Genomic DNA, 19,541 nt, shown 5'->3' with positions numbered 1-19,541 from the left:
CCGTCCTACCAACATCGACAGAGCAGTCCTGAGCTACTAACTACCTCATTGGCGGGGTTGCCAACTGTCCCATATTAGCCAGAAACATCCAGTATTTTGGACTAAATTGGATTGTCACGTATTAGGCCCGGACACTGTAGGCTGGACGCTGTAGGCCCGGGGGCCACTGTAGGCTGGACGCTGTAGGCCCGGACGCTGTAGGCTAACGGAGTGTGTTCGGGGAGCAGGGCCGAGTGTGTTCGCCTAACGGAGGTTGTGTAGTAGGGGTTGCCAACTTCCTCGCTCCCAAATACGGGACAAGGTGACGTCACCAACCCGCGCCCTACGTGACGTCACCGCCGCCACATGACGTCACCCAGCCGGCGGCCACGTGCTCCCGTTCCACCAATGGCGGCCCCGGTCGTCATTCCCACACCGGGCGGTGGAGCATCCGTCGTGGCTCCTTGTGTCGAGGTCGGATGGTGGTTTCTGAAGCACGAGCGGGGATCTCTGCAGGGAGAGTGTGGGCAGGCGCTTGCAATGGGTGGGGACGGCAGTGTGAGCGAGTGAGGCCAGCGCCCGCCCCATGTGTACAATGGCACTGGGCGCATCACGGGCAGCTCCCGGTGTTCATAACGCCGGCTGCACACCATGTTCCCATTGGGACAGCTCGACCCCCTGCTCCTCCTGATGGCCGGCGCCACCCTCGCTTGTCAGCCCCAACCACAAACCCCAGCATTATGGGTCTGTCTTCCTACTGCTGGTGGCGCTGCAGTGCGGTCCTCCCGCCGCCGGTGGCGCTGCTGTCCGGTCCTCCCGCCGCCGGTGGCGCTACAGTGTGGTCCTCCCGCCGCCGGTGGCGCTGCAGTGCGGCCCCTCATTGCCGAGGCACCGCTGCACGGACTCCCCGGCGGGGCCGGAGCGATGGCGGCGGCGCTGGGCCACTGGCTGCAGCTCTCCTCCCGGCGGACGGTAAGACAAAGGCGGCAGAATGTGCAGGCTGGCTTCCCCTGCCGCACATCCCGCGGGACCTAGGCCGTTACGGGCCGCCACAGCCAGGGCCTCGGCCACGGGCTGCGGCCCCTCCTGATGACGCTCACTCCTTGCTCCGCCCCCTCCTGATGACGCTCGTCCTTACCCCGTCCCCTCCCGATGACGCTCCCTCCATGTCCCGCCCCTTCCTGATGACGCTCCCTTTTTGCCTCGCCCCCTCCTGATGATGCTCTCTCCTTGTCCCGCTCCCTCCTGATGACACACCCTCCTTGCCCCGCCCCCTCCTGCTGACGCTCCCTCATTGTCACGCCCCTCCTGATGACGCCCCTCCTGATGACGCCCCTCCTTGCCCCGCCCCCTCTTGATGATGCTCCCTCCTTACTCCGCCCCCCCAGATTACCACGCCTCTCCACCAGCCCCGCCACCACAATGACCACGCCCCTCTTGCAGCCCCGCCCCCGACGGTAGCCCCGCCCACCTGACCTGCACTGATACCCCTGCATTGACTGCATTGACACAAAATGGTGGAGTAACTCAGCGGGTCAGGCAGCATCTGTGGAGAGAAGGACTGGGCGACTTTACGGGCCGAGACCCCCATTGACCTCGGTTCCTTTAGCCACCCCCCTCGTTGAATGCCCTCAATGATCTCGCTTGCTCAGCCCCCGGGAGTGGAGAATTCCGAAGATTCACCACCACACTTTGTTCTAATTAAAAACAACGCCTCGGTTGTAAATAACCTTGTCACCCCTCCCCTCACTCAACATTCACCCACCACCTCAGCATCCATCTTTGTGTTGGAGGGAACTGCAGATGCTGGTTTACACTGAAGATAGACACAAAATGCTGGAGTAACTCAGTGGGACCCATTCCTTCTCTCCAGCAGAGATGCTGCCTGCCTGCTGGGTTACTCCAGCATTTTGCGTCTCTCTTCAATATCTATCTTGTCCCCAAAAGAAGATTGAGGTCATCTCGAGTTCCTCAGCCACAGTGGGGAGGCATGAGGCTCAAAAAAAAGCGCTGGTCAGGCCGCACTTGGAGAATTGTTGAGCAAATTTTGGGCCCCACATCTGAGGAAGGATGTGCTGGCTCTGGAGAGGGTCAAGAGGAGGTTTACAAGAAATATTCTGGGAATGAGTGGGTTAACCTATGATGAACGTTTGTCGGCACTGGGCCTGTACTCGCTGGAGTTTAGAAGGTTGAGGGGGGACCTCATTGAAACATACAGAATAATGAAAGGCTTGGATAGAGTGGATGTGGAAAGCACTGGTGGGAGAGTCTAGGACCAGAGGTCACAGCCTCAGAATTAATGGGCGCTCTTGCAGAAAGGAGGTGAGGAGGAACTTTAGTCAGAGGATAGTTAATCTGTGGAACTCATTGCCGCAGAAGGAGGCCAAGTCAGTGGTTAATTTTAAGGCAGAGATAGACAAATGCTTGATTAGAACGGGTGTCAAGGGTTATGGGGAGAAGGCAGGAAAATGGGATTAGGAGGCAGAGATCAGCCATGATTGAATGGCGGAGTGGACTCGATGGGCCGACTGGCCTAATTCTACTCCTATAACCTGTGAACCTGTGAAATGCGGCCTGACCAGCGCCTTGTAGAGCCTCAAGAGATGCTGCTTGGCCCGCTGAGTTACTCCAGCATTTTATGTCTGCGGAATTCTCTGCCTCAGAAGGCAGTGGAGGCCAATTCTCTGAATGCATTCAAGAGAGACCTAGATAGAGTCTTAAGGATAGCGGAGTCAGGGGGTATGGGGAGAAGGCAGGAACGGGGTACTGATTGAGAATGATCAGCCATGATCACATTGAATGGTGGCCGCTGGCTGGGTGAGGTCACGTGGGGCGCGGGGGCGGTGACGTAACCCTTTGGTCCCGTATTTGGGAGCGAGGAAGTTGGCAAGCCTGCTAATACGGGACAAGGGCGGTCCCGTGCGGGTCAAACTAATTTAGCCCAAAATACGGAATGTCCCGGCTAATACGGGACAGTTGGCGACCCGACCTCCAACGCGCGGCTGGGTGGTGGATTCTGCAGGGAATTTACGGGAACGCTGGTCTGAGAAAAGGTCCCGACCCGAAACGTCACCCATTCCTTCTCTCCATCCTATCAAGTCAAGTCAAGTCAAATTTATTTGTCACATACACATAGTGCAGTGAAATGAAAGTGGCAATGCCTGCGGGTTGTGCACAAAAAGAATTACAGTTACAGCATATAAATAAAGTTAATAAGTTACTATTAGTGTCGACAAAAATTTAGTCTCTGGGGTTATAAAAGTTGCCAGTCCTGATGGCCTGTGGGAAGAAGCTCCGTCTCATCCTCTCCGTTTTCACAGCGTGACAGCGGAGGCGTTTGCCTGATAAGATAAGATAAAACGAAATACAATCAAATCAAACACAAGTACAATATGTAGAGCAAAGGGGAAGATCTAGACCGCAGGATATAGTTTGTCACAACAGTTAAAGTGGATCTGCCATTTTTCACAACAGTCAACACTTCAACTCCCCCTCCCATTCCCAATCTGACCTTTCTGTCCTGGGGAGGGTTGCCAACTGTCCTGTATTAGCCGGGACATCCCGTATATTGGGTAAAATTGGTTTGTCAGGTATGGGACCGCCCTTGTCCCGTATTAGGCCCGGGGGCCGCTGTAGGCCCGGAAGCCCAGATGCCGCCTGATGGTGGTTGCATAGCAACCGGCCTCCCGGCCCAGGCAGCCACCATTGGTGGAGCAGGAGCACATGACCGCTGGCTGGGTGAGGTCACTTGGGGCGCGGGGTGGGTGACGTCACCTTTTGTCCCTTATTTAGGAGAGAGAAAGTTGGCAACCCTAGTCCTGGGCCTCCTCCATTGTCAGAGTGAGGCCCAGCGCAAATTGGAGGAACAGCGCCTCATATTTCGCTTGGGCAGCTTACACCCCAGCGGTATGAACATTGACTTCTCTAAGAATAAATCATCTCCAATGGTATGAACATTGATTTCTCTCACTTCAGGTAGCCCCGGCATTCCCTCTCTTTCCATCCCTCCCCCACCCAAGTCACAGTAGCTTCTCATTTTCACCCTACAAACAGCTAACAATGGCCTGTTTCCTTTATCATCGTTACTTTTCTGCACATCTTTCATTCATTGTTCTTTATCTCTCCACATCATCGTCTATAATCTCTCATTTACCTTATCCCTAATCAGTCTGAAGAAGGGCCTCGACCCGAAACGTCACCCATTCCTTCTCTCCAGAGATGCTGCCTGACCTGCTGAGTTACTCCAGCATTTTGTGTCTATCTTCGGTATAAACCAGCACCTGCAGTTCCTTCCTACACAAAACGTTACCATGTTCTCCAGAGATGCAGCCTGACTTTCTGAATTACTCCAAGGTATCACAAAAAGCTGAAGAGTTGTGAATCTGTGGAATTCTCTGCCTCAGAAGGCAGTGGAGGCCAATTCTCTGAATGCATTCAAGAGAGACCTAGATAGAGTCTTAAGGATAGCGGAGTCAGGGGGTATGGGGAGAAGGCAGGAACGGGGTACTGATTGAGAATGATCAGCCATGATCACATTGAATGGTGGTGCTGGCTCGAAGGGCCGAATGGCCTCCTCCTGCACCTATTGTCTATTGTACCCTATGAAGCCTCAGTGCGCTTCATTGCTGCCATGGGCGGGTGATTGGATGACAGACCCCTCGTGTCCCGTGCATGTTTGTTGGCGGTTTGGCGATGCTGACACGTTCCGTTTAATTGCAGATGAGAGGCTACCAGGCGTTGGCACCGCTCTGCTGCCCGGCACGCCCCTGCTCTTCCCAGCCAACGCTGGTTCACTGGACACAACGAGGCCTGCTGAAAATGTACGAACGCTTTTACGACGTTGAAAGCCTCTTCAACTGGAGCATGGCCTTGCGAAACTGGAACCTGAGGAGGAAGAACGCGTAAGCCAATGGTCACCTTTTTAAACGCACCTGCGTAGTACATAGAACATAGGAAAGTACAAAAAAAGTACAAAAGGTAGACACAAGAAGCTGGAGTAACAAAAAGCTGGGACAGGCAGCATCTCTGGAGAGAAGGAATGGGTGACGTTTCAATAGACAATAGACAATAGGTGCAGGAGTAGGCCATTCGGCCCTTCAGGATTCAGGATATCTTTATTTGTCATCCAAAAAACAAGTTTTTGGACGAAATTTAGTCACCCACAGTCTCGCGCCAGCACCGCCATTCAATGTGATCATGGCTGATCATACTCAATCAGTACCCCATTCCTGCCTTCTCCCCATACCCCCTGACTCCGCTATCTTTAAGAGCTCTATCTAACTCTTTCTTGAAAGCATCTAGAGAATTGGCCTCCACTGCCTTCTGAGGCAGAGAATTCCACAGATTCACAACTCTCTGGGTGAAAAAGTTTTTTGCTCATCTCGATTCTAAATGGCCTACTCTGAAGAAGGGTCTCGACCCGAAACGCCACCCATTCCTTCTCTCCAGAGATGCTGCTTGTCCTACTGAGTCACTCCAAGCTTTCTGCGTCCATCTGCGGGTGATGATGTAGAGAGATAAAAAACCGTGAATGAAAGATATGCAAAGAAGTAAAACGTGGTCGTCGAGTCTGAGAGCGGGAGGAAGCACAGAGGGGGAGCAGTGGGAGAGTGTGTTTGCACAACCCGTCGGAGAGAGGAGGAGAACTTCTTCAAAGTAGACACACCTTGAGGATATTTCGCCATGAGCAGACAAAATAGGGGGCGTGGCTGCGTTCTGCAGCTGCGGCTCACCGGCAGTCTCTCTGTTTTTTTTGTTGTTTTTTTGTCATTGTCGTTGTTAAATGTACGTTTTGTTTTATTTTTAATTCTGTGTATGTAGGGGGGTGGTGGGGGGGTTGGGGGAAACCTTTTTTCAAATCTCCTCCTCAATGGAGATGCGACCTTTACCGTGTCGTATCTCCGTTCGCGCTACGGCCTAACATCGTGGAGTCGGCGGCCTCCAGCTGGGATCGACCTCAAAGACTCCGGTCGCAGGGCCTGGACTTACCATCTCGGAGGCTTCGGCCGTGGGCCCTGCAGACCGAAACATCGGGAGCTCGCAGGTCCCTGGCTGGCGACCGGCTTTTGGGAGCTCCAGCCGTAGCAGCTTCGACCGCCCCGAAGCGCGAGGTACGATCGACCCGCTCGCAGGCCCTTCATCACCCTGCGTGGCTCGGCCGCAGCACTTTCCATCGCCCGGTGGGGGCTCAGGACTTTCATCGGCCTGCTCGGCTCGGCCCTGGGACTTTCCATCGCCTGGTGGGGGCTCAGGACTTTCATCGGCCTGCTCGGCTCGGCCCTGGGACTTTCCATCGCCCGGAGGGGGCTTCAAAAAGTTGGGAGCCTCGATCACCTCGTGGCACCACGGGAGAAGAATGAGGAGGAGACTTTGCCTTCCATCACAGTGAGGGTATGCCTAGAGCAATCACTGTGATGGCTGTTTGTGTAAAAAATTGTATCTGTGTGTCTTGTGCTTTTTAATGTCTACTGCCGGACCCTGACGTGAGAGGACGCTGGCGTTGTGTATTCGCCGCTTTTCCGTCAGGATAGTTTGTCTGTTTGTTTCTATGTTAATTGTTTTTGTAAAGCGCTTTGAGCATGTGATAAGGCGCTATATAAAATAAATGGATTATTATTATTATTATTAAAATATGTACGAAGGAACTGCAGACGCTGCTAGAAACGTACAGCACAGGAACAGGCCCTTCGGCCCACAATGTCATAAGGTCATGAGCGATAGGAGTAGAATCAGGCCATTCGGCCCATCAAGTCCACTCCGCCATTCAATCACGGCTGATCCATCAATGTCATAAGGTCATGAGCGATAGGAGTAGAATCAGGCCATTCGGCCCATCAAGTCCACTCCGCCATTCAATCACGGCTGATCCATCTCCCCCTCCTAACCCCATACTCCTGCCTTCTCCCCATATGTTGAAAGACTGGAGCGACTAGGCTTGTATACACTGGAATTTAGAAGGATGAGAGGAGATCTTATCGAAACGTATAAGATTATTAAGGGGTTGGACACGTTAGAGGCAGGAAACATGTTCCCAATGTTGGGGGAGTCCAGAACAAGGGGCCACAGTTTAAGAATAAGGGGGTAGGCCATTTAGAACGGAGATGAGGAAAAACCTTTTCAGTCAGAGAGTTGTGAATCTGTGGAATTCTCTGCCTCAGAAGGCAGTGGGGGCCAATTCTCTGAATGCATTCAAGAGAGAGCTGGATAGAGCTCTTAAAGATAGCGGAGTCAGGGGGTATGGGGAGAGGGCAGGAACGGGGTACTGATTGAGAATGATCAGCCATGATCACATTGAATGGTGGTGCTGGCTCAAAGGGCCCAATGGCCTCCTCCTGCACCTATTGTCTATTGTCTATAATCAAGAATCTGTATCTATCTCTGCCTTAGAAATATCCATTGACTTGGCCTCCACAGCCTTGTGCGGCAAAGAATCCCACAGATTGACCACGCTGTGAATGGCTCAGCCAGTGTGCCACCGGTCAGCATGGACAGGCTTGTTCTGCATTGTGCAGGTCCTCAACATAAGCACGAAGACCCAAAGTCCCCCGTTGTTTGCACTGCCTTGTTCTCCGTCCTCTTTAACCCTGCCTCTCCCCTCATTCCAGATACTATGGGTACACCCAGAAAACATACGGCATGTACATCGCGACAGCGTACTACGTCTTGAGCCAGAGGGGATCTGTACGGTAGGTTACCTTTATAAACCGGCGGCACGGTGGCGCAGCGAAGATCTCGGAGGAAACCCACGCAGGTCACGGGGAGAACGTACAAACTCCGTACAGACGGCGCCCGTAGTCAGGATCGAACCTGAGTCTCCGGCGCTGCATTCGCTGTAAGGCGGCAACTCTACCGCTGTGCCACCGTGCCACCTTACAGCGAACGTAACGCCGAAGAGCCGGGTTCCATCCCGACTACGGGTGCTGCCTGTACGGAGTTTGTACGTTCTCCCCGTGACCTGCGTGGGTTTTCTCCGAGATCTTCGGTTTCCTCCCACACTCCAAAGACGTGCAGGTTTGTAGGTTAATTGGCTGGCCAAATGTAAAAATGGTCCCTGGTGTGTAGGATAGTGTTAGTGTGCGGGGATCGCTGGGCGGCGTGGACCCGGTGGGCCGAAGAGCCTGTTTCCGCGCTGTATCTCTAAACTAAACCAAAACATTTGTTTGGGTTTTATGGATTGGAAGGGTTTAGAAGGATATGGGCCAAACAGGGGCAGGTGGGCAGGGTAGATGGAGCATGTTGGTCAGCATGGGCAAGTTGGGCTGAAGGGCTGTATGACTATAATCCTCGCTGTGCTGTAGGCTGGTTAATGCATGTTGTGTCCATCTGTGGTTACTCCAGCACTCTGTGAAACGTCACCTATCCATGTTCTCCACAGATGCTGCCTGACCCGCTGAGTTACTCCAGCACTCTGTGAAACGTCACTTATCCATGTTCTCCAGAGATGCTGCTTGACCCGCTGAGTTACTCCAGCACTCTGTGAAACGTCACCTATCCATGTTCTCCAGAGATGCTGCCTGACCCGCTGAGTTACTCCAGCACTCTGTGAAACGTCACTTATCCATGTTCTCCAGAGATGCTGCCTGACCCGCTGAGTTACTCCAGCACTCTGTATCTTTTTTTTCTCACGGATCGTATGATCCAGCTAATAAAGGAAAGCATCGTACATGGCCCGTTGATTAGACTGAACCTTAGAGATACAGTGCGGAAACAGGCCCTTCGGCCAACCGAGTCTGCACCGACCAGCGATCCCCGCACACCAACACTATCCTACACACATTAGGGACAATTTGCAATTTTTACCGAAGCCAACCTACAAACCTGGGTAGACACAAAATGCTGGAGTAACTCAGCGGGACAGGCAGCATCTCCGGAGAGAAGGAATGGGTGACGTTTCGAGTCGAGACCCTTCAGCCGGGCATGTGGTGATAGAGAAACGAGGAACTTTAATGCTTGGACAACATAGAAACATAGAAAATAGGTGCAGGAGTAGGCCATTCGGCCCTTCGAGCCTGCACCGCCATTCAATATGATCATGGCTGATCATCCAACTCAGTATCCTGTACCTGCCTTCTCTTCATACCCCCTGATCCCTTTAGCCACAAGGGCCACATGCTAAGTCCTGTTTAGTTTAGTTTAGTTCAGAGATACAGCGTGGAAACACAAACCTGTACTTCTTTGTGGAGTGTGGGAGGAAACCGGAGCACCCGGAGAGAACCCACGCAGGTCACGATCAGAACGTACAAACTCTGTACAGACAGCGCCCGTGGTCATGATGGAACCCAGGGTCTCCGGGCTAGCTGTGAGGCAGCAACTCTACCGCTGCGCCACCGTGACACCCTCAATTGATCGTTGCTGCGTGCGTTAAGCGTGCGATTGTGATCCGTTTGTTCTGGCAGCTTTGCAGGGAAGGAGGAGTGGATACGGCCAAACAAGAGGGGCAAGTTCAGCTGGGACTTCCTCAGTTTCCGAGATGTTCCGTTGGAGGCAGTCGACGCCAGCGGAACCTCAATAACCTACAACGGATTGGAGAACTTGGGTACGTGACGAGCGCCATTGCAAACATTTGATGCTGCTCAGTTTGGAGCCACAGCACGGAGATCGATCAATCTTCCTCCTGGGATCAATAACCTTCTATCGCATCGCACAAAGTTATAAAAGGACTGGACAAGCTAGACGCAGGAAAAAATTTCCCAATGTTGGGGGAGTCCAGAACCAGGGGCCACACACAGTCTTAGAATAAAGGGGAGGCCATTTTAAACTGAGATGAGAATGAGAAAAAACTTTTTCACCCAGAGAGTTGTGAATTTGTGAAATTCTCTGCCACAGAGGGCAGTGGAGGCCAATTCACTGGATGAATTTAAAAGAGAGTTAGATAGAGCTCAAGAGGCTAGCAGAATCAAGGGATATGGGGAGAATGCGGCACGGTGGCGCAGCGGTAGAGTTGCCGCCTTACAGCAAATGCAGCGCCGGAGACTCAGGTTCGATCCCGACCACGGACGCTGTCTGTACGGAGTTTGTACGTTCTCCCCGTGACCTGCGTGGGTTTTCTCCGAGATCTTCGGTTTCCTCCCACACTCCAAAGACATGCAGGTTTGTAGGTTAATTGGCTGGGCAAATGTAAAAATTGTCCCTAGTGGGTGTAGGATAGTGTTAGTGTGCGGGGATCGCTGGGCGGAGCGGACCCGGTGGGCCGAAGGGCCTATTTCTGCGCTGTATCTCTAACTCTAAAGGCAGGCACAGGTTACTGATTGTGGATGATCAGTCATGAATGGCGGTGCTGGCTCGAAAGGCCAAATGGCCTCCTCCTGCACCTATTTTCTATGTATCGACACAGGCCCTTCGGCCCATCGAGTCCACGCCGACCAGCGATCGCACGTCCACACTAGTCCTATGTTATCCCACTTTCTCATCCATTCCCTGCACATTTGGGTCAATGTTATGCCAACCATCGACCACTTGTTCACACTAGTTCTATCCTGTCCCACTTTCAGAGGCCCTAGCCTCAGAATAAAAGGACGTACCTTTAGGAAGGAGATGAGGAGGAATGTTTTTAGTCAGAGGGTGGTGAATCTGTGGAATTCATTGCCACAGACGGCTGTGGAGGACAAGTCAGTGGATATTTTAAAGGCGGAGATTGACGGATTCTCGGTTAGTACGGGTGTCGGGTAAAGGCAGGAGAATGGGGTGAGGAGGGAGAGGTAGACCAGCCGTGATTGAACGGCATAGACTTGATGGGCTGAATGGCCTAATTCTACCCCTATAACACATGGTCCCTCTTTGTTCGTGGCAGCCCATTCGCCACACTGGGTTCCTCTTTGGGGTTGAGAGGGAAAGATAGCATGGACTCAGTGGGCCAAAGGGCCTGTTTCCATGCCACATCTCTCAACTTAATGAAGCGAAACTAAACCAACATAGAGTAAACATTGAACATTGTGTCATCCCCCATTCCCTGCTCCAACTGCTGACAACCCAGGGGACGCAAACCTTTGCAAGTCCTTTCAAGACCACTCCATCTTGTACACACTGGAATTTAGAAGGATGAGAGGAGATCTTATCGAAATGTATAAGATTATTAAGGGGTTGGACACGTTAGAGGCAGGAAACATGTTCCCAATGTTGGGGAAGGCACGGTGCTGCATCACTAAACTAAACTAAAATGCAATGTGTAAGGAGGAACTGCAATACTGGTTTAAACCGACGATAGGCACAAAAAGCTGGAGTAACTCAGTGGGACAGGCAGCATTGACTAAACGTTATTCCCTTTATCCTGTGTCTGTATACTGTGGACGGCTCGATTGTAATCATTGTTGTCTTTCCGCTGGCTGGATAGCACGCAGCAAAAGCTTTTCACTGTACCTCGGTACACGTGACAATAAACTAGACCAGTTTGAAAGTTTAACGAAGAAATGAAAATGTAAATAGATAACGATGCACTGCCCCAGGTGTTGGGGTGACTGGAATCCCTGGGAAAGCCCCCAGTCCTGAGCAGGAGGGGGTGTTAATGCCGCCAGGTTTATGGGGTGGGGCGGGATGGTGTTGGGGAGTGAAGGAGCACTGTGTGAAGTCGTTGGTAGTGGGTGGTGGAACAATGGAGCTTGTGTGTGGGAAGGAACTGCAGATGATGGTTTAAACTGGAGGGAGTTCTAGCCTTAGAGGGAGTACAGAGAAGGTTCACCAGATTGATCCCTGGGATGGCAGGACTTTCATATGAAGAAAGACTGGATAGACTGGGCTTGTACTCGCTGGAATTTAGAAGATTGAGGGGGGATCTTATAGAAACTTACAAAATTCTTAAGGGGTTGGAGAGGCTAGATGCGGGAAGATTGTTCCCGATGTTGGGGAAGTCCAGAACAAGGGGTCACAGCTTAAGGATAAGGGGGAAGTCTTTTAGGACCGAGATGAGAAAACATTTCTTCACACAGAGAGTGGTGAGTCTGTGGAATTCTCTGCCACAGAAGGTAGTTGAGGCCAGTTCATTGGCTATATTTAAGAGGGAGTTAGATGTGGCCCTTGTGGCTAAAGGGATCAGGGGGTATGGAGAGAAGGCAGGTACGGGATACTGAGTTGGATGATCAGCCATGATCATATTGAATGGCGGTGCAGGCTCGAAGGGCCGAATGGCCTACTCCTGCACCTATTTTCTATGTTTCTAAACCAAAGATAGACACAGAATGCTAGAGTAACACAGCGGGCATCTCTGGAGAGAAGGAATGGGTGACGTTTGGGGTCGAGACCCTTCTTATCATATCATATCATATATCATATATATACAGCCGGAAACAGGCCTTTTCGGCCCTCCAAGTCCGTGCCGCCCAGTGATCCCCGCACATTAACACTATCCTACACCCACTAGGGACAATTTTTTACATTTACCCAACCAATTAACCTACATACCTGTACGTCTTTGGAGTGTGGGAGGAAACCGAAGATCTCGGAGAAAACCCACGCAGGTCACGGGGAGAACGTGCAAACTCCTTACAGTGCAGCACCCGTAGTCAGGATCGAACCTGAGTCTCCGGCGCTGCATTCGCTGTAAAGCAGCAACTCTACCGCTGCGCTACCGTGCCGCAGACTGAAATGCCACTGTTACCTTTAACTCGTGTGTGTGTTTGCTCATGTAGTGTGCCTGAGGGAGCTGAAGCACCTGAGGCTGAACAACTGCCCACACATTGACGACTGGTGCCTGAGCCGCCTGCATGTGTTTGGAGACTCGCTGGAGGAGTTGGAGCTGGCAGGCTGCCCCAGGGTCACCGAGCGAGGCCTGGCTTCCCTGCACCACCTGAAGTAAGTCAGGCCCATGCCAGGCCCCGCGTGGCATTGACCCATCTCATGTGGTGTGGAACGAGCTGCCAAAGTGAAGTCGCACGGTGGCGCGGCGGTAGAGTTGCTGCCTTACAGCGCCGGAGACCCAGGTTCGATCCTGACTACGGAGTTTGTACGTTCTCCCCGTGACCTGCGTAGGTTTTCTCCGAGATCTTCGGTTTCCTCCCACACTCCAAAGACGTGCTGGTACGTAGGTTAATTGGCTGGGGAAATGTAAAAATTGTCCCAAGTGGGCGTAAGATAGTGTTAGTGTGCGGGGATCGCTGGGCGGCTCGGACCCGGTGGGCCGAAGGGCCTGTTTCTGCGCTGTGTATCTAAATCTAAAAGGAGAGCTCTTTCGTCTGCAAAGTCAAGGCCATCGAGCTGCTCCCACAACGACCACTGAATTCCATTTCTTTTCCCTTCACTTGTTTCCATCATGATCCAGTAAGTGGCCGGGAGTGGTGACGGTAGACATCCCTGCTTGACCCCCACGACAAACCCCCAACCTGGAGGACCAGGGACTGCTTCGTCTGAGAGGAGAGAGGGGATCTTATCGAAACGTATAAGATTATCAAGTCCATGCCAACCAACGGTCACCTGTACACCAGTTCACCAGTTTTAGAAGGATGAGAGGGGATCTTATCGAAACATATAAGATTATTAAGGGGTCGGACACGTTAGAGGCAGGAAACATGTTCCCAATGTTGGGGGAGTTCAGAACCAGGGGCCACAGTTTAAGAATAAGGGGTAGGCCATTTAGAACGGAGATGAGGAAAAACTTTTTCAGTCAGAGAGTTGTAAATCTGTGGAATTCTCTGCCTCAGAAGGCAGTGGAGGCCAATTCTCTGAATGCATTCAAGAGAGAGCTAGATAGAGCTCTTAAGGATAGCGGAGTCAAGGGGTATGGGGAGAAGGCAGGAACGGGGCACTGATTGAGAATATTTTTATTCACAAAATGCTGGAGTAACTCAGCAGGTCAGGCAGCATCTCAGGAGAGAAGGAATGGGTGACGTTTCGGGTCGAGACCCTTCTTCCTAAAATTGATTGAGAATGATCAGCCATGATCACATTGAATGGCGGTGCTGGCTCTAAGGGCCGAATGGCGTATTCCTGCACCTATTGTCTATTGTCTGCCTCCCCACCCATGCCCTGTGCGGTTTGGTTGAACCTGCCAGGGATGTAAAAGCCCATCCGGCCTAGCTCACACAGGATCACTGGAGTACACAGGCCTCTCCACCACGGCAAGGTTGCAGTCCAGGAGAAGAGTCAATGTCTGACGTGTTTCCTATTTCAGAGCGCGGGCGGGCTTTAACATGACCCTTGTCTCCCTTGCACAGGAATCTGAGGCTCCTGGACCTGTCAGACCTCCCCTCAGTGGACAACCGCGGGTTGGTGAGGATTCTGCTGGAGGAGACCCTGCCCCATTGCAAGGTGTTGGGCATCGAGTATGAAGATGGACTGTTGCAGCAGCCCCTCGCTGACCAGATTGGCTCCTCCCCGTATCCACACAAGGGACGGGTTTGGGACCAGCTCTCCTGACCGGAACCCTCAAAGACTTAACGTGTCCCGAAGAGCTTTCCTGATCTCCTCAGTTGGGTTTCTCAACGCCATCAGTCGGGGAAAAAAACTGCAGATGCTGGTTAAAATCGAAGGTGGACACAAAATGCTGGAGTAACTCAGCGGGTCAGGCAGCATCTCGGGAGAGAAGGAATGGGTGACGTTTTGGGTCTCGATTTGAAGGAATGGGTGACGTTTTGGGTCTCGACTCGAAGGAATGGGTGACGTTTCGGGACTCGATTCGAAGGAATGGGTGACGTTTCGGGTCTCGACCCGAAACGTCACCCATTCCTTCTCTCCCGAGATGCTGCCTGACCCGCTGAGTTACTCCAGCATTTTGTGTCTGGCCTGGTTCTCACATTAACCACAAGAGGGCAGATCTGGAGCAGTCCATGGTAACATGGGTTCTTCGAAGTGGAGTCAATTCATCAGGCCTGTGTGGACAACCCTTTCTCTACCTTTGCACTAACCTTGAACCACAGCAGACCTGATTGCAATACGGTCCTTACGAAATCTAATCAGCTTAAATTTGTTGTCTGATTATGCCTCTGCCTCGGTTTAAATCCAATCGTGTGTCTCAGTTATCTGAACTAGTAGGTTATTAAATGTAGAGTTTAAAATGTATTACCATGACCTGGCTGATGGCATCTTTGTGAGGATTGTCGGCAAAGAAAAATTCCTTTCAGTGATCCAATTTGGGGCGGTCACGGTGGCGCGGCGGTAGAGTTGCTGCCTCACAGTGCCGGAGACCTGGGTGCCATCCCGACTACGGGCGCTGTCTGTACGGAGTTTGTACGTTCTCCCTGCGACCGCGTGGGTTTTCTCCGGGTGCTCCGGTTTCCTCCAACACTCCAAAGACGTACAGGTTTGTAGGTTAGTTGGCTTTGGTAAAAATTGTAAACGGTCCCTGGTGTAGGACGGTGCTAATGTACAGGGTGATCGCTGGTCGGCACGGACTCGTTGGGCCGAAGGGCCTGTTTCTGCGCTGTATCTCTAAAGACTCTAAAATTCATTTTGGGAGCGTGACGGACCAGGTTTTTACTGCCTGTTCCCAATTGCCCTCAAGTTAGTCATCAGCTTGAATCACTAGTAGTTTAGTTTTTAGTGTAGTTTAGAGATACAGGCCCTTCGGTCCATCGAGTCTGCGCCGACCAGCGATTCCTACACATCAGGGATCATTTACAATTTTTACAGAAGCCAAAATAACTTACAAACCTGCATGTCGTTGGAGTGTGGGCACCTGGAGAAAACCCACGCAGGTCACGGGGAGAACGTACAAACTCCATACAGACAGCACCCGTGGTCAGGATCGGACGTGGGTGTGTGGCGCTGGCTGTGAGGATTTGATTATTTTCGAAGGATTTGTTTGGCGAGGACAAACGAAAGCAGTCAGTCAGAATTTGCTTTTTGGACTTCTGTCGGAAAGCAGAGACTCTCTTTGTTGAAAGAGTCCTCTAATTGGGGAGGATTTGTTCGTGTTTTCTGAAAGTCGTAGGAGTGGCAGTGGCTGGCGGAAGGCCAAGTTGCACTTGAACTGGTGGGAGCTGAGTCTAGAGCGGTGTTTGTGGTCTGTAGCATCGGAAAGCTCCCTCCCACACCGACTTTGCCCGGTCCAGGTGTGCCGGGTAAGTACGGCAACAGTGCATTGGATTTTCGTTGAAGCCGGGAGGGCGACCGAGACCTGGGGAAGAAGCCTCCGGAAGCTCCATTTTCTACGACGGGAGGATTGGCACGGACTTTTCCCTATCTTATCAGGAGGAGACTGCTTTCTGTTGCTTTGCCAGGAAAGCCTTCACGACTTTAAACTGCTGCAAATGCGTGGAGGTGCAGCAACAGCAGAAAGACTGCTTTGACTTATAAAAAACGGAGACGTTTTGTTTTGCTCCACGCCCTAAAGATGGCGGCCCCCAAGAATTATGCAGCTGCCGTACAGTCGGCAGTCTCCGTGACTAAGGGCCATGAGTTGTTGGGGCGTATACACGGGGTGAAAGTGACCTTGCAGGGCAACATTACCTTCAAGGCTGTGCTAACCGCGCTGGGGGAGACTGTTGGCAAGAAGGCCATAATCGCAGGCGCGGTGGTCAGTGGGAAGGCTGTTGTCATCCTAAAGACTGAGCAGTCGGTGGCTACCGCATTGGAAAGGGGGATCACGGTGGCTGGGATTTACATGGCGGTGGACCCATGGGGACGGCCCGTGCTGCCGGTCATGCTGTCCAACGTTCCCCCTTATGTTCCGGACGCGCTCCTGCTCCCACATGTAACTAAGCTGGGGGAGGTGCGGTCTGGGCCCACCAAACTGTTGCATAGGTTGGATGATCCCGAAATGCAGCATGTATTAACGTTCAATCGCCGCGTGTACATACAGCTGGCACAGGGGATTGATATGGAGGGGAGTTTTGAGGTTGAATGGGAAGGATTCTGCTATCGCGTGTTTTGGAACACGGGCCAAGCACGCTGCCATACATGCAAAGAGGTGGGGCATTTCCGCAGGAATTGTCCCAAGCACCAGGCTGCCAGCTCCACCAAGGTAGCCCAGGAAGGCAGTGCTGGCCCATCTGGGGCTGCTGGTTCTACCACGGTGGCCCGTGATGACTTTGCTCCCTTGCCCCCATCCTCCATTCCCCCACCACCCCCATGTCCCGTACCTGTGGCGGAGGATGCCGGTGCAGGGTGGGGGGTGGATGAGGGGCGCTGGGAGAGACAGAAGAGTAAAAAAGTTAAATGGAAGAAGAAGAACGTTCAAGCGGGACGCCAGGCAGAAGGTCACCTTAATGAGGGTCCCCCGGCAGTAGATATTATCGAGCTCGCCTCTGAGCCTGAGGGTCTGAGGGCTGGAGAGGATGAGCAGGTAGATGGCGGGGCGGAGGAACAGGCTTCAGCAATGGAGCTGACTGTACCACCGCACGCTAGTGGTTATAAGAGGAGGAGGCACGGGTCCTCTGACACGGAGAACGGCCCTGAAGGTCAGGGGCGACCTGAAGGGAGGTGTTTCTCCCCTGTTGAGGCAGAGTACCCAGTACACGCTTCCTCTGGGCATGAGGATGCCTCTGTAGTGCAGGGACCACCTGAGAGTGGTGACACACTACCCCGAGGGGGCTGTTCCCCCAGGGATTGCGTCCGCTGGCTTAGAGGGTGACCAGGGGAAGATTGATGGGGGGGACTTGAGTGTGGGGGTGGGTCCCCAGCCCATGCTCCCCATTGAGGCTACGAGTCCTATTGAGGGATGTACTGCCCCATCGGCTGAGGGAGCAGGGGAGACTCCGGGAACATCGCCCCCTGAGGGCCAGAGCGAGGTGGTTCCCCTGGTGGTGGGGGACGGGGACTCTCTGGGTGACGGTGCTGGGCCGGGTGCCCTGGGTGCGAAGGAGGACATGGTCGTTTCGGATCGTGTCCTTCGGTCGGACTCCAGACGTACCCTCTCACTGCCCGCCCCGGAGACTTCCTCCAACATCACTGCCCCCAATCCGGTTACAGAGGGCGGTGGGGGTGTGCAGGAGCCTGGCCATTTACCAGGCAGCTTGCCACAGTTAGAGGTACCGGTACCTGCCCCCGTCACTGATCCTGGGGGTGGGATGGTGACGGAGGAGGGACCGGGTGATGTGGCCGACCCGCCCACCTCACAGGGAGGGGTGAGCGAGGCGGCTGGGAGTCAGAACTATCCAGACTCGGGCTCAGACATTGAGTGGGAGGAGGAGGGGGACGTGGAGTCCAGCGACAGTGAGTTGATGGACTGTCCCACCCGCAGCCCCGTGTCTCGGCTTGTTGATATCTGGGAACTCCGGAAGTTTCTGAAGGACAGCAGAGGGAAGAGGAATAAGGCAGATCTGGCTGTCAACCGCTGGTCGGACCTAACGGTACCCTTGCAGTCCATTTATGCCATCCTTCAGGAGGAGGGGAACATGGCAGGTGTATTGAAAAATGAGCGGCGCCAGCTCCAAGAGCTTTTTAAGTCCCTAAAGAAAGGGCAGAGGGCTCGGGGAGGCTCCATTCCGTCACGGGGGGCTGGTAAAAGTTCTTGTGCGCTTTCAAAATGAAGCTCACTATAGCCAGCCTGAATATTAATGGGGCCAGGGAGTCTCTCCGTAGGTTTCACCATCTCTCGGTGCTGAGGGACGGGAGGTACGCGGTGAGCTTCCTGCAGGAAGCACACACTGTGGGTAGTGACGAGCCCACCTGGCTCCTGGAGTGGGAAGGGGGGGGTCTACATGAGCCATCTCACCTCCATTTCGAGTGGAGTGGCCTTCCTGTTGGCCCCATCTTTCCAGCCGGAGATTGTCAAGGTGCAGGACATTGTACCAGGCCGGTTGTTGTATCTGGCCGTGCGCCTGGATGGCGTGCCGTTACATTTTATTAATGTGTACGCCCCCAAGAGCGGTGCTATGCAGACGCGGTTAACACAAGAAGTGACCGCGCTGTTGAACACCATCGATCGGGGGGAGTGTGTTTTCCTGGGGGGTGATTTTAATTGTACCCTTGAGGCGAGAGATCGCTCTGGCATTCAGCGCGATCCGGCAGCGGTCAAGACATTAAGGGAGTTGGTGGATTCTTTTGAGCTAGTAGATGCTTGGAGGAATTTCCATCCCAACTCCGGCGCCTTCTCATACAGGTTTAAGGGGGGTGGTTCCCGTATTGACCGTGTATATGTGTCTAAGGCTTATGTGTCCTGTGTCTCGGCAGCCTCCATGCGGTTGGAGCCGTGCTCGGACCACTGCCTGGTGCGAGTGGACTTTATCCCGACGCGCACACGGGCAGGGTCTGCATACCGGCACTTCAACAACCGGCTGCTGGAGGAGCGCCGGTTCCGGGACTCATTCAAGCAGTTCTGGGCGGAGTGGAGGGAAAGGCAGGGGCGTTTCCCTTCCCTAAGGCAGTGGTGGGATGTAGGGAAGGCTTACGTCCGTCTGTTTTGCCAGGACTACACGAGGGGGTCGACCAAGGGGCGGGACTCCGAGATCGGACGGCTTGAGAGAGAGTTGCTCGACTCGGAGTCTCGCCTGGGTCAGACGGAGGGGGAATCATGTGAGTGGGAGGAGTACCAGGAGAAGAAAGGGGCACTGAGGGACTTGCAGCTGAGGAGGTCCCGGGGCGCGTATGTGAGGTCGCGAGTCCAGATGTTGCACGATCTGGACTGCGCCTCCCCCTTTTTCTTCTCCCTGGAAAAGTGCCGAGGTGCCCGCAGGCAGTTTGTCGAGTTGCTTGTG

At 53.3% G+C, this 19,541-nt stretch overlaps 1 protein-coding gene across 1 annotated transcript; it reads left to right on the top strand.

Annotated features, from left to right (window-relative positions):
- The first annotated feature begins 367 nt into the window (after nt 1-367).
- dmac2 (distal membrane arm assembly component 2) lies at nt 368-15,543 on the top strand. The gene is made up of 6 exons (XM_078431033.1): nt 368-951; nt 4,699-4,880; nt 7,584-7,664; nt 9,375-9,514; nt 12,600-12,762; nt 14,121-15,543. Exons 1-6 carry the CDS (start codon nt 631-633, stop codon nt 14,320-14,322), a joined length of 1,089 nt encoding a protein of 362 aa, XP_078287159.1. The 5' UTR covers nt 368-630; the 3' UTR covers nt 14,323-15,543.
- Nucleotides 15,544-19,541: the final 3,998 nt, after the last annotated feature.

The sequence above is a fragment of the Rhinoraja longicauda genome, chromosome 41 (assembly GCF_053455715.1).
Source record: "Rhinoraja longicauda isolate Sanriku21f chromosome 41, sRhiLon1.1, whole genome shotgun sequence".
In the NCBI taxonomy this organism is placed as follows: Eukaryota; Metazoa; Chordata; class Chondrichthyes; order Rajiformes; family Arhynchobatidae; genus Rhinoraja; species Rhinoraja longicauda.
The sequence above is the reverse complement of the archived record's forward strand: the minus strand, read 5'-3'. Positions and strand labels throughout refer to the sequence as shown.